This window comes from Anopheles maculipalpis, chromosome 3RL (genome assembly GCF_943734695.1).
Source record: "Anopheles maculipalpis chromosome 3RL, idAnoMacuDA_375_x, whole genome shotgun sequence".
NCBI lineage: Eukaryota > Metazoa > Arthropoda > Insecta > Diptera > Culicidae > Anopheles > Anopheles maculipalpis.
This window is the reverse complement of record NC_064872.1, coordinates 57,481,119-57,506,227: the sequence shown is the minus strand read 5'-3', so window position 1 is coordinate 57,506,227 and position 25,109 is coordinate 57,481,119. Positions and strand designations below refer to the sequence as shown.

General features: G+C 42.6%; 4 protein-coding genes and 1 pseudogene across 8 annotated transcripts in view; 1 reads left to right on the top strand and 4 right to left on the bottom strand.

Moving 5' to 3' along the window:
* Positions 1–3,423, bottom strand: part of LOC126563378 (programmed cell death 6-interacting protein) — a 292,351-nt gene extending 288,928 nt beyond the window's left edge. The window contains exons 1-3 of one of the 4 annotated variants that reach the window (XM_050220014.1): positions 3,401–3,423; positions 2,449–2,698; positions 2,305–2,365 (exon numbers count right to left, since the gene is read on the bottom strand). In XM_050220014.1, the coding sequence (XP_050075971.1) occupies positions 2,316–2,365; positions 2,449–2,698; positions 3,401–3,418 (318 nt within the window). In that variant the 5' untranslated portion in view covers positions 3,419–3,423 and the 3' untranslated portion in view covers positions 2,305–2,315. Of the gene's footprint in view, positions 1–2,221; positions 2,366–2,448; positions 2,699–3,400 lie in introns of those variants that run through there. The other 3 variants (XM_050220017.1, XM_050220013.1, XM_050220015.1) reach the window with 3 other exon arrangements.
* The window catches only part of LOC126561246 (inositol 1,4,5-trisphosphate receptor), a 437,037-nt gene that overhangs the window by 161,888 nt on the left and 250,040 nt on the right, over positions 1–25,109 (bottom strand). The window lies entirely within an intron of this gene.
* Positions 1–25,109, top strand: part of LOC126561609 (protein wech) — a 374,746-nt gene that overhangs the window by 198,327 nt on the left and 151,310 nt on the right. The window lies entirely within an intron of this gene.
* Positions 10,088–10,565, bottom strand: LOC126563192 (uncharacterized; annotated as a pseudogene).
* LOC126561573 (probable serine/threonine-protein kinase kinX) lies at positions 15,422–18,154 on the bottom strand. Its single transcript, XM_050217804.1, has one exon. The coding sequence runs from the start codon at positions 18,152–18,154 to the stop codon at positions 15,422–15,424; it is 2,733 nt and encodes a 910-aa protein (XP_050073761.1).

Below are 25,109 nucleotides of genomic sequence, written 5' to 3'. Positions count from 1 at the left end.
ATGTAGGTTGATACGTATTTAGTGGATGCGGATTATATTCATAACAACGTGTGTACAACGAGCCCGAGTGTATTAAGTAGTAGAATTATGTTATCTACTTGTTAGACACAGATTAGACAGCTAGGATGTAAGATTACAGATTACAGTTTAGAACTAGATGAATTGTTATCAGGAAAATAAAGCGAGCAAGAGTAGGGGCTTCTAAGATCTAAAATCTAGGAGAACAATAATAGAACGTTTAACGAATTGTATCGAAGGACTGTTTGGGAGATAATGATGAAGTATGCGGCATCATATATGTAACTACACGCTTCATTAAAGGGATAGATTTATGTAGACGATCATTATAGCTGCATTTGAAGAGTAGCTGAGCAATGCACAATCCAGTTATTGTTGTGTGCTGCTCTGCTTATCTTTTTCGTCTAAAATAAACGTTAGAGTTTCATGAAAAGCTAAGCAGAGATATGACTACCCAACCTATCACTAACGATGGCGTTGTGATTTGATATCACAATCGTCGTATGCCGAAATCGCTTGAAATAATACAAGGTATGTTACGAAAAAACCTTACGTTCATAATACACTTTATTGTTATGTTTCTTTCATTATTGCCTATGTTTTAGGTGAAGTATAGTTAAATATCGATTTTTGCTTTCAAAATCACTTCATACAAAAAAAAAAAAACACTAAACAACCTGAAACAGCAGCTGGCTTTGAAATAATGTTTAGATTTCTATACTCACAACGTTTGTAAGTAATGAATTATTTTAATCAGATCTTTTTAATGCACCCTTAACCGCTTCACACATCTTTTAAGCTCACAGAGTCGCTATTGCTCCAGCTGAACTTGACGTTAACCTTCTCGTTTGGTAACACTCCCCTGGAAAACTTCACGGGCGTACTTCACGATGCACAATGTCGATGTACACCTGCCACGGGAGTGACTAGAGCGTAAAAAACATGGACGAATTAGATGCCTAATTAATACACCGTTAGCCGCTTTTGGGTAGCCACCGTACGTGTTAGAGTGATGGGCGGAGAATCGATAATGAATTGTTTACTACCAACCACTCTTCTTCTGCCAAACATTGTAGTATGCTAATGATGCGGTACACACACAAGCTCACACCTGCAGCTGTGTTCAGCTGGAGTGCGTCATTCTCGTGCTGCCACGGATGCACATGCCATGCACCATTTGAACATTCCTTGCAACCTCAATTATATAGATACTTTAGAGCAACAAATTACGTTAGAATCAGATCAAACAGGGACTTTGTTAAAATTGTTAAAATGAGTTTCTAGTCGGTCAAAGAATTTGTTTTTTCCACTATAATCTCTTCCACAGAAACATTCCATTCCGTTTGCGCAGTAATTAGAGAACCATTATCAATTAGGCGCGTGAGGTGGGGAGGAGGGGGCGTCCTCGTCAGTGCGTGGAAAACTGCAACTTGTCAGACTGGCGTATTATGAGAGTGAGTGTTTTAAGATTAACGAAAATTGGTCGAAATTGTGTACGTTTTTGCATGTGAATTGTCTTGCCGTTGCCGCTACGTAATCAAGATCGTTGGTGCATTCTAAGGGAAGAACGGGTGTTTTCCGTAGAATTTCCGTTAGGTGCATGATATTTTCTTTCACACGTGCAGGAGGCTGCTATTAGCAAAGTTCCGTTACATTTTTAATTGCACCATTTGAGATTATCGCACACTAAATGGGAGGTACAATTTTGCAGTTTTATGGGGATAGATTGTCTAGTGGAGTAGTGTCAATTAACTAGAACAAACAAAAGTTTGTTCAATAGCAAACGCATGTTTTCTTTCAATTTTTGTCTTAAAAAATTGAAACACAAGCTCATTGTACTGTTTATGCTCTTTTTATTAGAAAAAAAAGAATAACCATTATATACAAAAGATTCCAGTTTCATTTTTTTATCGCGTTTGTTTGTTTGTCTTCTTTCGAACGGCAGCGTTTTGGTTTTTCTTTGCTTTGCTTTGTATAAATATAAACGTTAACACAGTAAAAATAGCTGAACAAAACTAGTAACACCGAAACGGATGATAGACGATTGGGTAGCGTTACCGTAACGGTACACACCGGGTAGAAAATGTTAGCTTAAAAGAACGAGAAATATTGCTATTGCTTAAACAAAAGAGTTATCGAAACAAAAAGGTATCGATTCGTAGAGTGAATGGTAAAGGATCGGGAGTAGTAGAGGGCTTAGATTGATGCTTCGGTGAGACAGATCAATATGCGTTGCGTTGCTTATCCGGGTGCGTAATGGCAATTGCTTAATGGGCGATCTAGCACAAAAACACGCTCTAGTACCAGTAGCCTCCGTACAGTCCTCCGTAGCGGTAGTACGGGTAGCCTATTTTTATTTTGAGAAAAAGAGTGAAAAAGAAAACACGATTAATACAATCCTGCTGCTACCGTTTGTGTCCGGTAACTCACGACCCCATCCATAGCTGTAGCCGTATCCAGGGTACGCATATCCGTAGTATCCCGGGTAGCCGTAGTAACCGTAGCCGAAGGAGGAAGCACCCTTCAGATCCTTATCGTCAGCACCGGCCTCCAGTTCGTCCGCTGCATCGGCTGCGGCCACTGGTCGGGGTTCGATCGCTTGCCGGGCTGCGGCCGGTTGCTGCGGGGCAGGGATAGCCGACACCATCGCGACGAAGGCGACGAGGGCGAAGAAAAGGGTCTGGTGTGCGAAAAGAGATGACCGTGAATAAAGGTAAGTGTTTTTAATTTTCCTTTGTATAGAGTTACATGGTATGTTGTATTTGGTGTGATTTATATGGTCAGCAAGTATATTAAGGACAACTAAATTGCTAGTTAGTTTTTCCGCTATCATGTTACTAGGTATTTTTTCAATGTTTTAATTAATTAATCTCTTCAAAAATGATGTGTGAAATTGTTACTAATTGGTTTGAGTAATCTGTGACTCAAGTAGGAATATGAATCAAGCGTTCAGGCTCTTTCACAAGAAGAATGCTTTTGATTTGAACTACATTAGTAAACGGTTCGTTGTCTGCGAAAACAAGCGAGGAACCCGTTAACTTTTTTACTTGTTGCACGTTAAATTGCGTTCAAATTATATTAACTTTTTGAAAATTGTTCTCCATATGATTTGAGAATACCAAATTTGCGTTAAAACATTTAAGTTTACAGATCTTCACTTTAAAACATGAACGGAATGAGCAAAGCAACGATAGCAAAACGAAAGATTTCAACGAAAAATCGGTTCAGATTGCAAGCGACGAACCCTTCTATCAGTATACATTATCTTTAAGAATTATTTTTGTTACAGAAATAGATGATCTTCAGATTTTTTTTTCCACAATCACTGATCACTTTTTTAATTCACACAAACACACACTATAAGTACGGACACAACACTTACAACTTTGAACGATGCCATTGTAGGGTTTTAGGAGTCGGAGTTGGAAAGTAGTTGAAGTTTGGTTAATTGGCTTTGGCTTATGCGCAAAGAACGCGTCGTAGCACTTGCTAAGCGAAGCTGCTTGTTGCGGAAGGCGTTTGAGAACTGACTGACGAGCTATCGGTTATCCGGTGCGCTTATATACACGCCACCTTAACCGCATCACATCGCGTGGTAGATGCAGTTGGTGCAGCATATTCTGGCCGGCCACTGTTATCGTTCGCGTTCGGAGTGGGAGACACACACTTAGGAAGCGGACGCATGGTGTTTTTCGGGGTTGATCAGTGGCGTACCGTTCCAACCCTAACTCACTCACGCCCCTTTTCCGAGGGTGGATGATTTGATAGGTCGACCCTACCTTACGGTGGTGTGCGCCTAGCTACTCATTAATAGTGGTCGAGACGTGCCACATTATCGGACCGGGCGTCTTCTTCTACCGTTTCCGAATGGGGGTGTACAATTTTCGCATCAATTTTTTTGCAAGCAAGCAAAAACATCAAACCCTAACGGCAATGTGTCCATTCTTGTTGGGCGGTGTATCGATTTTGTTGTTCTAGCTTTCCCATCAAACCCTTCGCAGTACGTTAAGGGGCGAGATTTTCCTCTAAACGCACCTTAGCTGCGCTGGCAAGACGAGCGTGCTCAATTTACACACGCACTCAACCACCCCGCTTTTCCGACGGACGGACAGATCGTGTACGATCGCGTACATTATGCATTTTACATTTGCTACATCACCAACAGTAGCAGCACCAGCAGCATGATGATGGTGAATTTATGATTTTTTTTCGCTGCTATTAGATTGTGTCTTCTTTTGCAACAGCCACAACTTTATGCTGGCTGGTTAATGGGTAAGCCATATTAAGATGCACATGCAGCATGATGCATTGTTCTGCAACTCGCTGCACTGTGGCTGTGTGGCTAGGCCAATGACAAATTTGATGTGCTTTAAGCGGGAAAATAAACGAAAACCTTACCCAGTCCACTGCGCCACCCCCCGCCCCGTCATGCCGGCGTGTTTTTCTCATGCTTGTGGCTTGTGGACGCACTTACGGACCAAATGGAAAGATCTAGACGTCAAGCTCCTCCTTCGCGGGGAAAATGATATGTTGTACGCAGTAGCAGCAGCAGTAGTAGTAGTAGTATGTTGGACATGGTCGATTATTAATTAATATCTCTTTATCGAAAAGCACACAGTACTCCTTCAATTGATGCTTTCTTTCCTGCCTCTGTATGTGGATGGTGGTTTATCCAATACGACCTTGAATGGCCGTAGTGAAGTCGCCTATTTTTGCCGATGATTTGCATAGCGTAGAGCGCGATGGGTCAGCATTTTCACTACGTGCGTTCTGTTGCCGTTGGTGCACCAGTGCTGGTCAGAAATCCCACGCATCTGTACAAACAGCATTGGGTTAGTGGGACTCTCTCATTCGACTGAATGCAGTAAGGAGAGGTAAGGGAGTGGATGGGAGTTTGAGGGGAGGTTATGTTTGCGGTTGCCCTTAAAGAGGAAGGTGTGCTGAAGGGTGTCGAACTGACCATGACTTCCTAATCAGGTGTGTGGTGCATTGGCTGGTTGGGAGGGAGGAATGTGGAATGGGGAAGCGAGGGCAACTACGAAATGGCACACTTTCGGTGTGGGAGCAGTCGGTGTGTGCTTATGTTTAGATGCATTTGTGTTTCCATTTTTTATTTGTTTTGGAGTAACATAATACGATCAACATAACGCAATCAGCTGTATTTTCTTCACATCGAATGATGGAAAGTAAAGTAGTAAAAGTAAGATAAAATTAATTGTTTGAATTATTTTATAATTGCATATTTTTTGAACACGTTTACACTGCTTGTAATTAGTGTAGGACCATCGATTAACGCAACAAACCTGTTTCTAGTTAGGCTCAAAAAATAGTATAACTATTTAAAAATTCGGTTAGAACGGGCATACCGTGACAGGTTCAACTGTCTTAATCTAAAACAGTAAATTTTAGTAAAGTTACCAAAGTAAATGCTGCTAGCAATACGGTCAAACGGTGTTTGCTAGTATTGAGTTGCCTAAGTGTAATAAATATTTTGAAACCATGAATTAACCGTAAAAAATCGGAATTATCAAAAAATTATAATTTAGCATGTTTTAATTTCCATAGCAAAAAGTAAATTAAAAGAAGAATGACTCTAGGAAAATTCCTCGCCATAACAATGTACATCTTGATATTGTTTTTTGAAAAAATAAAATAACTGAATTTGAAGTCTGTAATATACTTTTCTACATTAAATTGAAGGATTTTCTATCTTAATTACTTGACAACCGGTTGTTTATTCATCATTGCAGAGTCATTCCAGAGATATGAAAGTAGCCAGCAAAAACACGGTTAAAAAGCAGTCCAGTTAAAAAAAATTCAAGTTTTTTGCTCCTCAAGCACTTGAGGCGACTGCCCTGGTCTTCCCGGTGCCATTCCCGGTGTTCAAATCCCATTCGGATCGTTCCCCCGTAGTGAGGACTGACTACGGGGGAACCATTAGATGACCGTCGTGTCCTAGTAGAAGGTCACTAAGCCAAGAAGAATAAATATTTAGATACACACGGAGCGAAATAAATATATTATCACCTGGTTTTTTTCATTAAATGTATTTATTTACTTATTATTGAGTATAACGCTTCTTCGTCGTATTGACAAGAACTGTAAGCGACTGGAACAATCAACACTAATAAGAGAGGCATTTCCTCCTTTTTCGTTGCCTTATCCCGGGCATGCTCGGTTATTTTTTGACGATATCTTCGAATATTTTGTAACCATTGTCCTTGCTTCAGCATAGATTTTTTCCATAATTCGGATTTTCATTGGCAAAATGTTTAGTTTTTCTTGGATAAAAAGCTCAATCAGTGCTGAGCATTGCCAAGTACATATTAGCAGTATAGTATATTCAGGTTAAGACGCTCCATTAAACAGCACTTCAAGAGATTTTAATTTGTGCCGCTTCCCGCTTTCATCGTTTGATAGACTTTGCTTTAGACTTCTTGTGGTCGACTAGATATCGTAATTCTGCCCGAATTCGGGATTCTGTTAACCGTATTTTAACTTTTCCTTCCATGCCTAGCTGTGTGGTCCCAATTACTTAAATTTTTCAAGCACTGAACGTCGTCTTTAGTATGTTAATGGAAGCTTTGTTTTGCCTGTTTGTCTCTAAGAGAAGCTTGCTTCATGGCACGTTCACCGTTTTCCTCAGCACTAGACAAAATGCTATCTCTTCTTGGCTTAACGACCTCTTTTATTAGTTTATGGTGGCTATCTAAGGGCTTACTAGACTTGTTGATACCACATACTACGAAAGCCAGTCCTTAATATGGGGAAACGGTCCGGATGGGAATTTAATGCCGGTCCTGCCGTGTGAAAATCACTAAATCAACTGAACAACTTGAATTGGCAAAAATGAATGGCTTCGCATTCTATGCTGCAACAAACATCAGAATCGTTGGAAAATTTTCCTTTGCTGATTGAATTTTTTGCACCTTAGTAAAACGTCAATCTATCCCGGTTGGATGAAATCACCTCAGCGATCGATTGTCTATCCCTTCCGAGCTGGTGCATGCCTACGGTCTATTATTTTAATTCAATTAATCGTCGCCAGTCGGATCTACTTGCATGCTACATCACGCTTTAACTAGACGGAATGATGAGCGCAAAAAAATAAACGAACAAACCCACCACATCTCGGATTGAGCCGTTAGCGACAGTTAAAATCCCACACGATGTTAAGGTGCATGCGGTCATTGCAACAACAACTACGCGACGAGATATTTATTGGAATAATTGTATCACGTTCTAATGGTACAGGGGCAACGCTTAATGCTGCGCGGATGATGGGCAGCGAATGTACACGGAATGGATGCACACATTATGCAACCGGTGTATGTGTCGATTGCATCCGGATCTTCCCGACTAATACTTTCCCTTTCGAAGCAGATGGGGCACGGGCACCGAGCTGCCTAACACACTGCACGCTGACTCATACTGGCTGTCAGTTTAGCGACACAGCGATTGTTTCTTTCTGCGACAATCGGTTCGGCAGGACCTTGAGAACTGTATCGTCCATCCGCAGGGTCGGCTAGCGTAGGCCGAACCCTACCGGGGACCGGGGACCGATCGGAATGCCATTGAGTCGGTCAGATAACAGTGTCGTGTCGTGTGGCACAGCAAAAAGGAGCTCCATGCAAACGATCTTAACGGTGATGCGCATTTATAATTAAGCTGCGCCGTTTCAAGCGTGCTGACCGTTTGACGTTGGGCATCGGTTTCGTTTGTCAATCGAACCACCGACATCAGTGGATGGTTTTGTGAGCGACAGTACCACAAATAATGACCCCCCCCCCTCCCCCCTTTGTGCGACGGTGTGGTTGGCTGCTTCACCCTACTTGCTTTGATGTTGGTAAAGATGTGTCCACTTCCTGTTACTGGAGCAGCAACCCGTAACAACGGCGTTGGGAATGTTCATCTGAAGGTAAAACTGTTTAGAGCAATTAAGCAAAGTGCGTGCGTTTCATGGTGCCGCATCGATGTTCGATGACAAAACTGCTTAGTGTTTTGTGGAAATTCAACTGCGTTGCTTCCTAACGCACCTTCTTTTGTTGACTTAATTCAATGATTTAATTTTGGTTTTGTGCGTATATAATAAGCAAGGGACACATGAATGAGTGCGATAGGAAATGTTAAAATCAAAATTATCACGTTGAACGCATTACGTTTCATTTTGAATGACTTGTTTTGAAATGTTTTCGTAGTTTTAGTTAGTTTAGTTTGACTTGTTTGAAAAAGGATTGATTTTACTGAATCAAATGTTATCTTTAAGGATCTTCGCCTACAGCCACTTACATTGGCTTGAGGATGTAGTAAGTACTTTGGAGTGGTAGTAAGATGCTAGGACTCTCATTGAAATTCTGATAAACTATACTTTAGTTTTTTTTTGAGTTGAAATAGTTTTTTTTTCCCTGTAGTGAGGACTGACTCTTTATGAAAGTGACACGATTAGCACGTCTAGTAAGCCATTTGGTGGCCGGCGTGGCCTTAGCAGGTTGTTAAGCCAAGAAGAAGAAGCTTTGTTTCGAAATTCTGTACAACACACTGTTAACAGATAAATGTCCTGATATTCTCGAATTGAACTCTACGAATATTGCTCATATTCGCAACTATGAGGATCTTTCTTATTTCTTGATTACTTTTTTGTCTTAAATTTAGTTATCTTCCACTATTATATTGCTCCTTTTTGTCTCCACTTTTCTATCTGTTTTTTCTTTCGATTACTACAGATGTTTATTCGTTTACATACAGACACTTTTTCGCCTTGATAAACAATCCTTTGCAGTCGATTGCGAGCATTGCTAGTTCATCTCGAAGACCCAAACACTATTTGGATAAAATCAGCTTAGCTTAGCATTAATACAACTATTAAATTCCGGATTGTGGAATCCCCGGCAATGAGAAGGCAGACTCAGTGGCCAAACAGACGTTCAAGAAGGCGCTTTTTTGCGACCGATCTATCACGGCCCAGGAGTTCCTTCGCTTTCCACAGCAACTTTTCCTGTCTCGCTGGCAGAGCATGTGGGAAGTGGATGAACTCGGGCGTCTTTTCTCGATCTCTCCGCAAGTGTCCCTGCGGCTTTGGTTCGATGGGCTCTCTGTAGACCGGGCGTTTATACGAATGATGTTTCGTCTGATGTCGAATCATTTTGCGTTGAATGCTCCTCTACAGCGTATAACTCGGGATCAGACAAAAGTGTGTGTGATTGCAGTGATGGATTCTCGTCACTTCTTGTTGAGCGCAGTCGAGAATATCGGCAGACGAACGGGTACATAAATAAGTGAAATATTGGCTACCAGCTAAATGTGGCTCATTTACCGATTTACCAGTTTGGAATGAGTTTGGCTGGATCCGGATCCGGATGTTGGATCTGGTGATGATTAAGTCGACCCTGAGCTACTGAACTGCTTGGAGAACACTGTATGAAGTCAATTTCTTGTTTGTGCTATCCCAACAATTATTTTTTTGCTGTTGCAGTATAGAACCGCAAATTGTCGACAATAGACCAATACGGCGAGGCTGTCAAATATGAATAAAAACCTAGTATACACTTGATAAGGCAAATAATTAGGAGGAATTAGGAGCCCAGAAATGGTTATTAGGTATTAACAGTAATAGCCCCTCTATTTTTTTATTTCTATTTTTTTTTGTTAACGGGGAGGGAACCTTCAAAAGGTCCTCATCTCGGAAGGTGGTCTGCGGCTACAGACCAATCCTCAAGATGGGGTATGTGGGATTCATCTTGACGTTGTGCCCGTGAAGCGTACCCGGCAGCCGATGCGACCCAACTAAACCACTCCTCGACCTGATCCGAAACCTGCCGATGCGCTGATGTGCGTAGTACTCCATGCATTTGTGCGATGCACTCATCCCGTTGACGCGCGGTTGCTGCGTCATTCGTCCTTGTTGTATCAGCTGCTGCTGCTGCTCGGACCCGTCCGTCCGTAGCCGTTACTCCCGGTTGGGTCTAAGCTCCTGCTACTGCTCTGGTTACTCGTCGCTGCTGCTGCTGCTTCCATTGTAGTTGTAGTCCTTTGTGTGCGGTTACGGCGGCAGCTATTGCTACCTTGGTTGTTAAGTGTTCCACCGTCGTTGTTGTCGCCTCCGTCTTGCCGTTGGTGGACTTTCCTCATTCCACCTCACTTGGAGGTTTCTGAAGATGGTCTGAAGCGGCAGTCCGGACTGCTTCCCAAGTGTCGCGGTTGGCACACATTTCCGCCGCCAGATTGTCCATCGTCAGGCGGGTGTGGCTCTGCTGCTGCATCTCTTGTTGGATCCGAGCAAACCGTGGACAGTGGAACATTACGTGGTCGACATCTTCCACGTCATGTTCACACACCGGGCAGTTTGGCGAGCTGTCGAGGATGCCTTTCACGACGAAGTAGCTCTTGAGAAACCCATGCCCTGTAAAGAGTTGAGATAGATAAAAATCAATGTCTCCGTGCTTACGTTTTACCCAGGACACAATGTCCGGGATAAGTCTCCTCGTTTTCATCCCCGGCGATCCCTGCTGCTCTGCTCCGGCTGTCCACTCTTGTTGCCAGCGTTCCATGGTCTCCTCTCTGCATCGCTTTCGTATGTCTACAGTAATAGCCCCTTAGGGGCCAAAAAAAGCCCAAAAAAGTAGCAGAATAATAAACAATTTTGAAGAGCCACAAGACCAGCCTATGATTATGGAAGTCTTCATAAACAAAAAAAAAAAAACAGCTAACTTGAGCTTGACAATACGGCGTCTAGCCTTTTGTCTAGGAACTAAATAAAATCAGTCATGTATCTTCATTACAAATTAAGATCCATTTTATATATTTGCAATTAAAAACACCAACGCATTAAAAGCATACCTAACATTCCTACTGCAGTTTCTAGTACACCAACATACGGATTGCATGTTCTGCACCATTTGCATGCCCAGCGGTGGAGAGGAGATCAAAAGAAGCAACAGCAAAAAATATACACTGGCGATAAACAAACAATAAAAGCTCCACACCTCTCACGAGCGTTTAGCGCCACTCATTCGTCATTGGACTGCACTGCACAGGGCCATTCGTAGGAAACGATGGGAATTGGAATAGAACGTTCTGGAACGCACTGTATCCAATGGTTAGGGTTTGCAATTGGTGAAGAATTCCACACACACACGTTCCTTCATTAAAGTCAACAGTTGAGTCTTAGCGAACCGCTTACAATCTAGAACGCTGTTGTCGTTGTTGTTCCCAGCTGTTCCGGGACCCCAAGTGTCCCAGCTGAGCTCGGCCAGGTTGCCCCATTTATCGAGATCGCTGTATTTAATTAGAATATAATTGATCACATTCCCTGAATAATAACTAACCAAAATGGAATCGATACTAGTGAGGTGTAGGGTGTTTGACGTTGCTCTTCAATGTGACTATATTAATCACACCTTCCCCAGACGATGCACGACACTGCAACTACAACATCCAGCTGCTATCATTTCCCGTTTTCCGACTGCAATGCTAATCTCAACAGAGTTGCGATCAGGTGTTGCCATAAAGTGATCAATTGCCCTTGATCCCAAGCGGGGACTATTTCATAATATAGGGATTGCGATCATTTTGTCATTGCTTTTGCCCTGTGTGGCCTATCTGCGGTGCATACTAAACCGAACAAGGTACGCGGGACGATAGTCTACAATCAAGGCGACCACGACCAGCATGTTGTACTGATCAATTGGATGATAATGATGATGGTGATCGCACCCCAGACCGCAACGTACCTTAATCGATGCATATTGTTTTCAGTCCTATTAATGGGTTCGGAATTGTTACGCGATTTGCTCAAAAAAAAAAAATCTACGCACGCTGACACACACACACACGGTGGCGGCATAAGTTGTTAAGTTCCGCTGTTGCGCAATCCCAATTTTCTATCATTTTCCTTCGCTAGCGGTTTCAGTTTTTTGTTTGAATATTGTATTCGTACTGTACTGCAATTTTCGCTTCTTGCATACATGTATCCTATGGCTTTTGGGGTGAAAATGTGTGTGATGTTGAAGTTAGTCATTCTCAGTTACTATTTAAAGTAACGCACCTGCCCGTCTGTTGACATAACTAGGGACACCACATCCAGCACACTTCCGATTGGCATTTTCGGATCATATTTATTTGTTCCACGTGCAAAGATTTATGTCGCCTGGTTTGGTGCGTTTTTTTTTGTTGGTTGGCCGTTCGATTGCCCAACCGGACTCGGAACTCGGAACAAACCGGACTGCCATCCTAAAACTGTCCATTATTGGCGGATTCTCTTACGTTTATTTTCTTTTTGGCTTTGCTCCCTTTAGTGGAGTTACGTGTTATTTGTTTCAGAGGATGATCGATCGATGGTTAACTGCTGAGTTGTGGCGATCATTAAATGTGTATGACTTTGAGGAGTTTTTTCTCACACTAAACAGAAGCTCAAATCTGCGATAAGAAAGTGAGCAAAATGGGACCGCTAAAATATTGTTTGCAGATCAAATAGATTGATTGAAGTGTGTGAGATAACTGTTTTTTTTATTGGAGTTTGATCGTGTTTTTTTAAGTATAACACATCGATGTTATTGGTTATCAAGAAAATATCGAAAAAAAAAACGATTTGTTTTCGATCTTATAAACGCTATCAATAAAATCAATGTTTTTAACTTCAAAGCTCTATTGAATTTTAAACATGGAGACACTTGTTCTGCGACCTCAGAAAAAAACACTGTAGGGATTACAACGATCAAAAACTTTCGAACAGGCAGATCGATGGAGGAACAACGGCTCTGGAGAACCATCAAAATCACAGTCTAGGTTCTCAAGCACCCCCGGTATGTGATGTCCTCTCGTGGAATGATAATGACCCACGATAAAAACTGGACCTAATACTTGGATGATTTGGGGCGACCCAGTGGTGTAGGCGACAGCAGCGCCGGTCTTCAATCGGCAGGATCGGGGTTCAAATCCCATCCGCGACCGTCCCCCGGTAGTTGAGGTCTGACTAACCAACTACGTGGTATCGGCAGTCTAGAAATCCATTTTCGATGGCCGGCATGACCTTAGAGGTCGTTAAGCCGAGAAGAAGAATAACTTGGATGATGGAACAAGAAACAGCGAAACATCCAAAAACACCCGGCATAATAAGGTGCCATATTAGGGTTTTGGAGAAGGAAATGTCTAAAATCCAAGGTGAATTTGTCGCTAGCCTGTAATTAAGTTTAAAACAACACGGCTAAGCTGTCCCTCTAGAAATAAAAAAAAGTTCTATTAGAAGATTTAAGAGGCACAATAAACTTTAAACCCAGGCTAAACGGCTTTAACATCTTAACAATTCCAAATCAATTCGTGTTCAACTTACTACTTGGTTTTTTATACTGTTGTATTTATAAATGTTTTTTGGCTAACCCTGTTCATTCTCGCTTGCTTATTTTTGTTATACACATGACTCTATAGAAAGTTTTAGGTACAAGGAACAGTTCTCATGGGAGTTTTGTTCATGCATTTTGTCACAAAAGAACTGGGAACTGTTAATTTAAAGAGCAAATCTAAGATATATCTAACTTTTTTTCTTCACTAAAATGTAGACACCCCTGTTCTAAATTGGTTTGTGTTGGTACATTGTACTGGACGAAAAATTTGCCTTAAACTTCTTCTTCTTGGCTTAACGATCACTAAGCTCACGTCGGCCATGGAATGGCTTGGTAGACTTGCCAATACCACATACCACAAGACCGGCGTCGATGTTGCCTTGTATTGCCTTAAACTATGAGTTTTGAATAAATACTCGTCACCGAAAATTATAATAAAGTTTATCTGACCATCAATCAACATATTTAGGCGATGAGATATGTAAAACAGTAGTAAAAGTACTTTGTAAAACATCTATCGTACGACTTATTTTCAAGATTGGAGTCTGCTTAAACGTCTAAGTGTATTATGTTGGAGTCTGCAGGTCTGGAATACATATTACTAGGATTGACAAATGCTAAGATAAGGCTATTTTCTGTAGAAAAATACCATTTCTGAAAACAACTAGTTTGATGTAGCTTGTAAAGGGACAAATATTGTTTGACCCTTTACAAAGAAAGGAATAAAAAATGATTGAATATCAAAAAGGAAAAAACAAACATATTTTGAAGCAAAAGACGAAACTATAATAAAGATACAAGTCCGTTCAATTCAAACACTTTTACAGTTCTGAAAAAAATCTTACCTTCTTAGTTCATGTTCGTTCTTTCTTCTTTTCAAATAAACTGCAATTATTAAACAAAACCATCTGTCAATTGCTCTAACAACACACACATGTTGTTGGGGTTTATTAAAATTAATGAAGCATTTACATTGCAATGTCCTTGGCGGGACCGTTTTGCCGGTGTGTTCTTCATCTTACACATATCATTGTCTCTCATCACTAGCTGATTTTCGTCGTTGAGGTTCTTCTCACCCCCAGGGGGTCAATTAATTGACCGAACCGTCAAACCCCTTGCCTAATTAACACCGAGTCACATAGGCGGCACACATTGTTGCATAACATCGCACACTCGTCACAATTGACCGTTAAATCTGTCCCAGCTTCACTCGTACTGTCACCTGTGGAGTATGTCCGCTGAACTTTCTCATCCGCCAGCTGGAACATCTGCACACATTAACACCGTTGTTTGTATGGAAAGACACCTTTTGGAAACCCTGCTCTTCCACACGCGGATCTCGGAATCGATCAGTCTGTTTACTACCATTAGCCAGCGCGCTCGAATCAGTGTAGTGCGGAAAGTGCATTCGGAAATGTAGGTGGATGCCATTAATGGCCCCCTTTTTTTCCTGCTATTGTGATGAGTGAATAGGTGGTGGCGTCGGACACACACCGAGGGGTTGTGTTGATGTGTGTTCACTTTCAATTAAAAGGGGAACCCACGTACGAGAGGGTTATAGGCGGGTGAAATCTTACTCTCTTTAATTAGCGAACACGATCGTACCACACACCGATGAGGGTAGGCAGGGCATCTTTCTTTAACATCCTCTCCGACTTTTTGTTGATGCTGCGTCAAACAAAATTCAATTGATTTTTTCTCCTCTATTTTCCCGTTTGCAATTAAAAGGAAAATTACCACAACTCTCTAGTGGGGCCCTGGGCTCGCTGCTAGATTTCCTGTATTGCTTTTGCTATTAATTTTATGCTCAATTCTTTTGCATACTATATGACTTCTTTTACACTGGGTTTACTATCGCTCACTATTACTATTACTGTCACTTTCCCACCCAAAGAGAGTGTTTTTCAAAATAACACCATTTTGACAGCTGTCAACTGAAGGAGAAACTCATTTCGAAAGGAACTGAGATGATTTCGCGCACGTGTTGATCACTAATAGGTACGTCAATAGCAAATAAATAACACTAGGATACATAACATTAGTCGATGTCCACTCCCAACTTGAAGTTAGTGATAGAACACGAGCACCTTCTTTCGCGTAACCGACGGTCTCCGGGTCTTTCTCGGTATCAGCTTCGCTGGAGATCGTTTCGCTTTCGCCAGATCGAGTTGGTTACGCTCCAGCGGGGCAATGCGCTGCTTCAGAATACTTTGCGCCACGGGCGGTTCTAGGGCGAGCGCTGCATACGGTGGTCCCGACTTGTTGAACGTCGGCTCGGGCCCACTATCTTTGGTGTCCTGCTCCACCACACTGTAGGGTTTTATCGGTGGTAGCGGTGCTGGCGGTTGATTCGGTTTGGCCAACACATCATCGAACGCATCGGCAATATCGTCCCGCACCGGACTTTTCTCGGTAGTCATTATCTGCTCCACACTTTCCTCCACCGAAACCGCACCCTCGGCTAGCTGTTCCGCTGTCTTTACCAACGTTTGAAGACGAACTTTTGGACTGCTGACACGTGGCTTTACCGTGGTCGGAGCGTGATATTCTTCCTCCGCAAAGAGATCCTCGTTCGGACGCATCATAAACCTTGGCACAAACTTACTAATGTCAAAGATCGGCACACTGATGTGGTTCGAGACGGGGAGCGGGTTCGCTTGGCGGAACACTACTCGGGCTTCGCGTTTTTGATGCGTTCCACTAACTTCGGGATCTTCCCGATCTAGTCTTAAAATGCGCGGAACGGCAATCATAACCGTGTCTTGGTCGGTGTCCGCTTTCGAGTTCTTGCGCCGCTGCTGACTCGCGAGGTGCTTCTTGATGTGGCGTATTACATCATTATACACAGCCACTGCTGGGTTGGGTTGCTGTTGCTGTTGGGTCTGCTGCGGAACAGGAAGCGTACTGCCCTTGCCAACATACATCTTTCTTGGCACTACTCCAACAAACTCTTCCCTAAACAGCGGATTATCCAACGGTTCGCTGCCGAAGTGCTTTCGCTTCAGACAGTCGATCTTATCGCCCAGCCCTTTAAGTCGTCGGATCGGTTTGAAACCTTCCCCGGCAGCATCTTCCTCAATCGGTTCCGGTTCGTCCTCTAGCTCTACATCCACCTCATTGCACTCCTCACCAGCTGCCGCCTTAGCGCCGTAAAGTCCCGTGCTAAAACTGGTAAGATTTTCCGCGTATCGTAACGCCGAATCGACGTCAATCTCACTCGCTGGTCGGTGGTAGTACGGGAACTTTACCACATTGCTCGGTGGGGACACAATGCTTATAGCTTCCCGATCCTTTAGCCGGCCTTCCGGAAGATATTGCGTAGTGTTTTGGATCGCTTCATCCAGGAACTTGATCAGCTCTTCACCGTGAAGCTCACGCGGATCGGTTAACGCTTCGGGAAGTGGTAGTGTTTCGTTGCCGAGGATCACCATCGCCAGCACATCCACGATCTGGTCGGATAGCGTTCTATTAGTGTCAGGCAGTTCTTCAGCCGCTCGCTTTATTCTACTCCGTTGCGTTGGTTTCGTGTCGTCCTGCTGTTCGAACTGGCCGAAAGATTCTTCCGAACCGTGATCAAACTTGTTCGCGTGATGGCCTTTCTCCGTGTAGACGATATTTTTGCGTTGCAGATTCAAACGCTCCCGAATCGGTGGAAGATGCTGATGATCGCGATCTTGCTCCTCTTCGTCTTCCTGATCATCAAGCTGTGTATCGTTTTCTTTCTCATCACGATCGTCACGGTTCTCTTCCTCATCTTCCTCCTCATCGTCCTCCTGATCGTGCTCCACCTCCTCATCACGTCCAGAACGAGGAACGTGTCGTACTATCTCTCGATGTCTAACCTGCGTGTACACCTTCTTCGGTTCGAACGCAGCGGCTCGATCGGCCTCATCACGCGAGTCTTCAAAATCATCGTCCTGATACTGTTTTCCTTCCGAGTCATAGAAATCATCCTCTTCGGAGTGTTCCGCCTCGTCGTCCTCCTCTTCTTGCTCTCCTTTCGTTGGTCTGATAGCTTTACCTCGTCGATCGTACTTACGATCGTTCTGTCCAAAGTCATGCTCGGATAGTGTGTTCCGTCCGCCACCCGTACGTTCGGAATCTCCATTGTGTACCGGCACAGTGCCGTCGCCGAGTCGTTTCTCGTGCTCACTGAAGTACTCCAGCTCATCCGGCACAGTTGAACCCAACCCGAACTCACGTCCCTGCCCTTCGAAGAATGCTTGCTGCTTCTGCTTAAGATAGTTTACGTGATTGCGGATGGTTGCAAACGAGGGCGCTTCCAGCGGAAGGATACTGATCGGTTCGAACATAATCTCCGGTGCGGGCGGTTCGACGTGAAGCGGATTTACTGGGCTTGGTTTCATGACCGGCACGAAGGGTGTGTCGTACGGTCCTGGATTAGCGAGAAATTCGTTCGGCAGAATAGGTTTCGCTTTGAAGGGAGCTTCCCGGGCTGGGAACGGAGTTCCGAACGACACTGGGCCGGGCAGATGTTGCTGCAGAGCACCGGACGAGGACACAAAGCGTTGGCCTCGCGGTATCCAGGGCTGGAACTTCTTGGTGCGCAGTTTCGGACGTTCGATGTAGTAAGGCACTTGGATGTGAACCACTTTGGAGGTGTCGGGTTGCAGATCCGCACTGATTTTGTGAAGCATTCGCGGGTTTGCTGAACCAATCATTTGCAGGGTGCGCGGTGGTTCACGAGCATGAAAAACTGTACGCCCGGCAAGGACTGCCGTCATCGCGGTAAGCACCACCAACAACGTTAGCTCACAAAAAACACTTAAATTGGCCATCGTTTCTTATACCATAATATCCTTGCACGTTCGATTCGATTGTGATGTAAAACAGTCCACAAAAAAGCACTTCCACCTAACAAGACGCACTTTTTCCTCAACTCTCGTTAGTTTTTCCTTTCGAACTCACGAACTCACGGTTTACACAGACCAGCCAGTCGCAGTACGATTGAACGATCACTTTCGCCTCACAAGGCCAACGGGAAAAGTGTGTTGCATTTCGCCGAAACCGGGCGAGTTTTATAGATTTTCTCCGGCGAGTCCGGCGCGTGTGTGCGCTGGGGTTCGAGTTTCGGAGCGTGGATTTTTCGTGCTGCCCTACTACTACTTCCGTACAACTAGCCCCCCCCTGAGGCCCTGGGATGTATTTGGAAGAGGAGTGGGAAAACTCGCTCCAGTTCACTCTCTTTTCTCCCGTCGTACACACACATATTGGCACGTCAGTCCGGTCTTGAGAGCTGGATGTTGGAGTTCGGTCGTGTTGTTTTAACCCCCACCAAAGACAGATTTTTCTCTCGCCTGATTACCATTACAACGGTCGGTTTGTTTGGGTCTTGGTTTTTTTTTGTTTCGTGTTGTTTTGCGTTCAAGTTATGAGCAACCGCGATTTAATTCCGCACCCTCCAACAAGCACCAGCACCCAACGGAATGGTTTAATAAGAAGTCACAACCCCGCGTTTGCATGCAGTCACACATCCTCGGAACGGTACGCACCGAATCGAAAGCGGATGCAGCGCTGCGCTGACACTTTCGTTTTCGCGGCACCGGAGTTTTGCAGCGTCGCTCTCGCTGTGTTGACAAGTGTTTTGAATGTTGTCTTTTCGCGTACCTTGATTATCTTTTGTTTTGCTCGACTGCGAGGAAAACGACTATTTTGCATGTTGCCGATTGTAATATGGGCAACCGTTTATGCAACACTGGGCCACAAGGGATTGCCAAAAACAGGGGATTAGATGTTTTGCAGGCCGAGATGACTTGGGAGGAAGGTTTGTGGCAGTGACAGATTCAAACCGTTTGATATGAAGACATTTAAACTGTGGCACGAAAACAGGTGTTTAGCATGTTTCGGATGGGTTATAAATGCTTCACAATGTTTTCCGAGAGTAAATGAAGTTGTAATTCATTGAAGATTTATGAATATTTCCTACTTTTACTTCGTTTTCGAGGGCGTTTTTAATGTGATTTTGCAAGTTAAAATTATTATTTATTTTTTATTGGATAAAGAGCTTTAAATTGCTTTCTATTTTCTAGTTATCAATTTTTTAAAGCAAAATATTTAACGAGTATATTTATTTGTGTGAATTCTTACAGATGATAGAGCAATATTTCAACACAATTTCATGAAAATTTTTGGTTTTCCATACATTGACTTTATTTATCAGAGATTAATATGTTTCAGAAACAGTGAACGATTCAAATGGTAGAAATACTTGTAAACCCAAGGTACCAAACTAATATCAGAACAAGTTATAAATTTGAAAACAAAATAAGATTAATGAACATTAAAAACGAATAAGCCTTAACAGGGAAATAAAACTTCAAATATTTATAAAGAAACACCCATTAAACTAGCAAAAATTTGCAAAAATAGATGAAGAATCAACAAATATAGTTATTAAAGCGCGTCAATTGACATAGCAAATGAAATATATTTGGTAATTCTACATCTATTATTGCTGATTTTTGCTAATGTATTGGATATTCCTATATCAATGATTGAAGTTTTCATTGCTAAATTGCTCTAACAAAAAGTATTCATCCGCAACGTTTTGCAACTGGGTTCGGAATTTTAAACTGAATTCTTGCAGACTGCACTCAGTACAATAATCAGCAAATTTAACAGCAGTAAAAATAACATTTTTATATACTAACTATAACAATTTAAAACAAATATTCGGAAAAAACTAGTTACGAAAAGCGAAAAATCAAACAAAATAAAATTCCAAAGAGGAATATTTTTTTAGAATAAATAGATTTTTCTTAAACGAGGTATAATTTTATTTATTTATTATAAGTATGACGGCACGTCATAGAGATATAGTTTTAGTGCTGATAGTTTTTTAAAGATAAAAATGAAACAAAACTGAAATCGTACTTAAATATTTTTAAGTACGACTTTAAGTACGAGTACGATAAGTGGTTAGTATATCAATATAAGAAATCGACATCATCAATGAATATAATAAAGTTTTTTTATTTAAAGAAGGACGTCCTGACGTTATTGTTATTTAGTAATTAGGTCATTACAAGCTTAAAAAATTATTAAATATACTCATATAATATTTACCATTAGGACGGAATCAATGCCCTATGCCTACACAACAGTACAGAACACAATACAATACAGGATTTTTTGTGGGCCTAATCTCCAAACGCTATCCAGGAACTCATTGTAGCCATACCTAATTGTGGCACATTTAAAAATAATTTCTGATAGCACTGAACCTATCGGAACCGGAAATCGTCAACCTTCATACAGTCTCCCTTTTCTCCTTTTCTCTCGATCATTCTTACAGTCTTGACCGCTTAACTGCTGGGTAAAAAAAGCAAGCAAACGAGCTGCTCTTCACCCGATGCATAATCGTCCGGACCAAACCGATCGCACCAACCACCGTTCCCCCGTAAAGCAGGTTCCGTGCCGAGTGAGAGGAGCCAGGAAAAAGGAAACCCATCGCCCAACGAGCCATGGCGCGGCAACGTTTCTAAGCCGATGTAATAAATATTCCAGTGCACACGGTGATGGCTGCTGCCAGGGAGACGAACGCAGCAACCAGCAAACATAAAGCCCAACCACACCAGCTGCTTGCTACCCCGCGCCTAATGATCGATCGACCCTATAGGCAAATGGCCAAATGGATGAAGCCATTCCGGACCATTGGTGAAATTAATGCACCCGCTGCCGCCATCTACGAACGATCACTTTTACGCTCGGGGGAGTTGGTATGGGGTTTTTTTGTTTGTATTTTCTTTTGGTTGGTTTTGCGCCAAAAAAATGACTGGGAGCGGAGTGCTGGGTGTAGTTTTATGTCACACATAATAAATTGGCAAGGCGGTTGCTTCCGATTTTTGGCCGAGGTGGTAAGCATTATAAAGCAATCCAGCGGGAAGCTTATCCCACGATTGATGTCCGTCCATGGTTATGTGTTATGTGTGATGGGACTGGGTGCTGTGGGGCTTGGCAGGTTGAAGTGATCGAACTACTTTCAAAGCTGTTATCTGGAAGCTTTTGTGAACGGTGCGCAGGTGTGTGGAAAGTGATGTCTTAAGAGGTTTCACGTATTTTTAGCATATCTCATAGAAGTTATTGTTAATCTCATGACAATAGAAAACAAACCAATTTGTACAGCATTCTAGGCAGGAACTTTTGTATCTAAATATCTAACATGAATACCATTTCCCTCTTTTTTTTACCGCTTTTGAGGGCTCATCGTCTGCATTACGAAGGCCCTTTTAATCGGCTGCTTAATTTGTGCTTAAAAACAATTTATTTTGCAATTGTGAGTATGCATCACAAAAGCTAAAAAACTAAAAAACAACAGCTGACATTAATTAGATTAAATAGCGCAGTAGGAAGAGGGGATTAAGGAAGATAGATATCCAGGAAACTCGATCCCTGGCTGCAGCTTCCCATCTATGTAGTCATCCGATCTCCGACAGGTCTCCCTCTCACCTGATCTACCCAACGAAATCGCTGTGCTCCTCAATGCCTCGTGCCGAACTGGGGGTCGCTGACGAATTACTTCTTCGAAATCCTCATAACATGCCTCAGCCATCGTATTCTGCCGGTCTTTGCTACCGTCAGGGTGTCCGGTCCTCCGTATAGCTCAGCAAATTCGTTAAAGATGGTCCGAAGGATGCGACGCTCAAACACGTCAAGAGCGTTTGCATCCTCCGCTCGGATGGTCCAAGACTCGTGGCCTTATAGGACCACCGGGCGAATCAGTGTGCGATATATCTCACATTTCGTGCGGTCTCGAAGTCTTCTGGATCTCAGCAGATCGTGCCGTAGTAGGCACGATTCCTCTGAACAATGTGTCCGAAGTTACGACAGTCCAAAGATAGCAGAACTCCTCTACTACGAGGTTGTCGCCGTCGACTAACACGCTGCTTCCCACTCGGGCTCTATCACTATCAGAGCCTCCGGCAAGTAGGTATTTCGTCTTCCTCGCTTTGATCATCAATCCAATTCTTGCTGCTTCACGTTTCAGTCGAGTGTACGCCTCACACACCTTCGCTGTCGTCTTGCCAACGATGTCAATGTCATCCGCGAAGCCAAGAAATTGAAGAGACCGGTAGAGAATCGTGCCACGGATATCGTTGTCTAGCCCCGCGCTTCGTATGACACCTTCCAAGGCTATATAGAACAGTAGACAGGAGAGTCCGTCTCTTTGCCTCAGACCCCGGTGAGATTCGAACGATTCCGACAACATGTTCGATACTCTCACTTTGCACTGCACCCCATTCATAGGAGAGGGACCGAGGGCCTATTAAGGATGAAGCAGCGATCTTACAGAGAGCGTTGCACTAGCAACCTAATAGAGACCGAATCACCCAGCAATTTACTAGTAGCAAACCTGGTGAAGGGCCTCTGAAAGGGGGTAAAAGACCCGTTCACTACGTTCGATGTGATCCCTAGGAAATGGGGGTCCAGACAACTGAGCATTACTCCAGGAGCGACCTGACCAACAAGAAGAACAGAGCCTTGAGACATAGAGCCCAATACAACCAACACAACAAATATATGGTACGAATGGATGTGGATATGGTACGAAAAACTAAGACCAGAGTCAATCCAAACACCTAGGTTCTTGATGACCGAAACACGGTTAACACTGACGCCATTAAGAACATAAGGGAATATAATAGGAGTTCGAAAACTACTAAATGAAATGACAGGACAGAGCGTAAAGGAATCAAGGATCAAGTATATCCTGAAGGATAGAAGACAGGAGATGGGGTGGAATATGCTTAGATTGTCAGCATAGCAAAGGAAGCAATTAGGAGGTAGGATGGAGGAGACATGATGAATAAACAGGACAAACTACAGAGGACTAAGGACACTAACATCCTTGATCACAGGGAACATCTTGTAATCAATAAGAAGCTCTAGGACTTTATGACTAGAGACTGCTATTGAGAGGACAATCTAAGAATTTGAACTCATGATAATGAAGAATCGCCACTGTATTGGCCCAGGACAACTAAGAGATCATGCTACACATGCTACACTCCTGTCCACCTAATTGCAGGTGTTCTGTTTCCCAATGCTCAGAATGAACTATATCAACAAAATTTATGTGAAAATCAATTGTTCACAACCAAAAAAGTGTATAAGCCATAGCACGCACTTTTATTATAGCTTATGATTCCTAAAAGACTACATCAGCTAAATTCATGTTTCCAGCTCTTAAGGGTTCTGGATGACATATTCTACGGTTTGCTGTCGTAGTCGATATTTGAATACTTGATTTTTTCTGCTTCATGAGCAGAGTATAAGTCACAGCATAAATCACATGAAATATACTAATTTAATTTTGTTTTGCTGACAGAATGTTTTAAAGGCTGTTAAAATTGAATAATAAAGGCATGAAATGGAAAATTTCCTTTCAAACAAATCCTCAAACATCTTCATCCGGCAAACCACTTCCCATATTTTCAAACAGCATTTCCCAAGAGGTGAGCGACACCCGCCCGTTTACAACTAATTCCTAATCAGCGATGAGTCAAATTTAACCAAAAAACTGACTGACAATGAAGTGAACAAGGAAAACAAGATTCGGTTCAGAGATAGATAATAGTTCATTATGCATTTTCACAGCAATGTCCGAAGACAAGCAAAAAAAAAAAAGCGCAGCAAAGCAGCTGTTCCACCAGCTGATGGTGGTCTGGGAAAACATGAACGATAACGTCCAGCGATAACTCATCTAATGCCGGAATGTTTTCACGCTGCACTATCACACAATGGCATCAACCACCCGGTCACCGGTCAGTTGGCTTTCGTTTTTCCGGCTCACTGCAGCATAATCGGTGGAAGATGTGACACTGAACACGAACTATAACGAAAGGGAAAATTTATTCCGTTTTCTCGCATCATCCCTGTGTTCGTGGCCGTGTGTCTTCACGTCGTTTTTCTTCAGGTGTTAAACAGGTTTGTCAAACTGTTCGCTTCACTTACCGGTGTAGCATTCGTATCACTCAATGTTACTCTTTGTTGTTTACCTTTTCCACTAATTTAGTTAGTGGAAAAGGTAGTTAGTGGACACTTTTTAGCATTTTGAATTGCTTATTCATTTTTTTAAATATTATGTCTCTAGCCGTAATTTACACGGCTGATATTGTACAAGAATCACACACAAGTTAAAGTTGGAATAAGAGATTTTATCTCATTAAAAAAAATTTTGGCTATGGTTTTTTGATTGTGAGCTCTAAATATAATTGTTGTAAACAAGCGGTGTTTACACCGACCGCTGCTGTCATTGTCGGAATTTAATTCGTATTTACGAAGTTGTCGGAAGAAAGCTTCGCGGTCGGGATAACTGAGTTCCGCGGTGAGTGAAGGACCAGGACGAGTAATAGGTTGATAAAAGGGCTGAACAACGCGTGAGCGGCATTAGTACCGCTAGAAAACCAGAAAATAAATCAAACTAATTTTTTGGTTTGACAATACGGCACTGGACCGTCATTATTAATTATAAATAATTTTTTGGTTCGCTCCACTAAAATAGCGTTCCTAACTAATTATAAACTTTTTTTAACTGTGTTTTCTACAATAATTATAAACAGAAAAAGCTTGAGGAGAGTGAAGAATTCTTTAAAACTATTTTATTTTCATACCAAGAATTCAACTTCTTACCAAAAAGTCTATTTCCTCGTTCTATGAGTTTTATTCTAGAGCGAAAAAGTTTTTTATGCTTTTTTAAGAGAGGAACATCCTGGTTACCGCTTGTGACCGATT

What these genes read in the sequence shown, in the direction of transcription:
- LOC126561573 (XM_050217804.1), bottom strand. Translation starts at nt 18,154, where the DNA reads ATGGCCAATTTAAGTGTTTTTTGTGAGCTAACGTTGTTGGTGGTGCTT.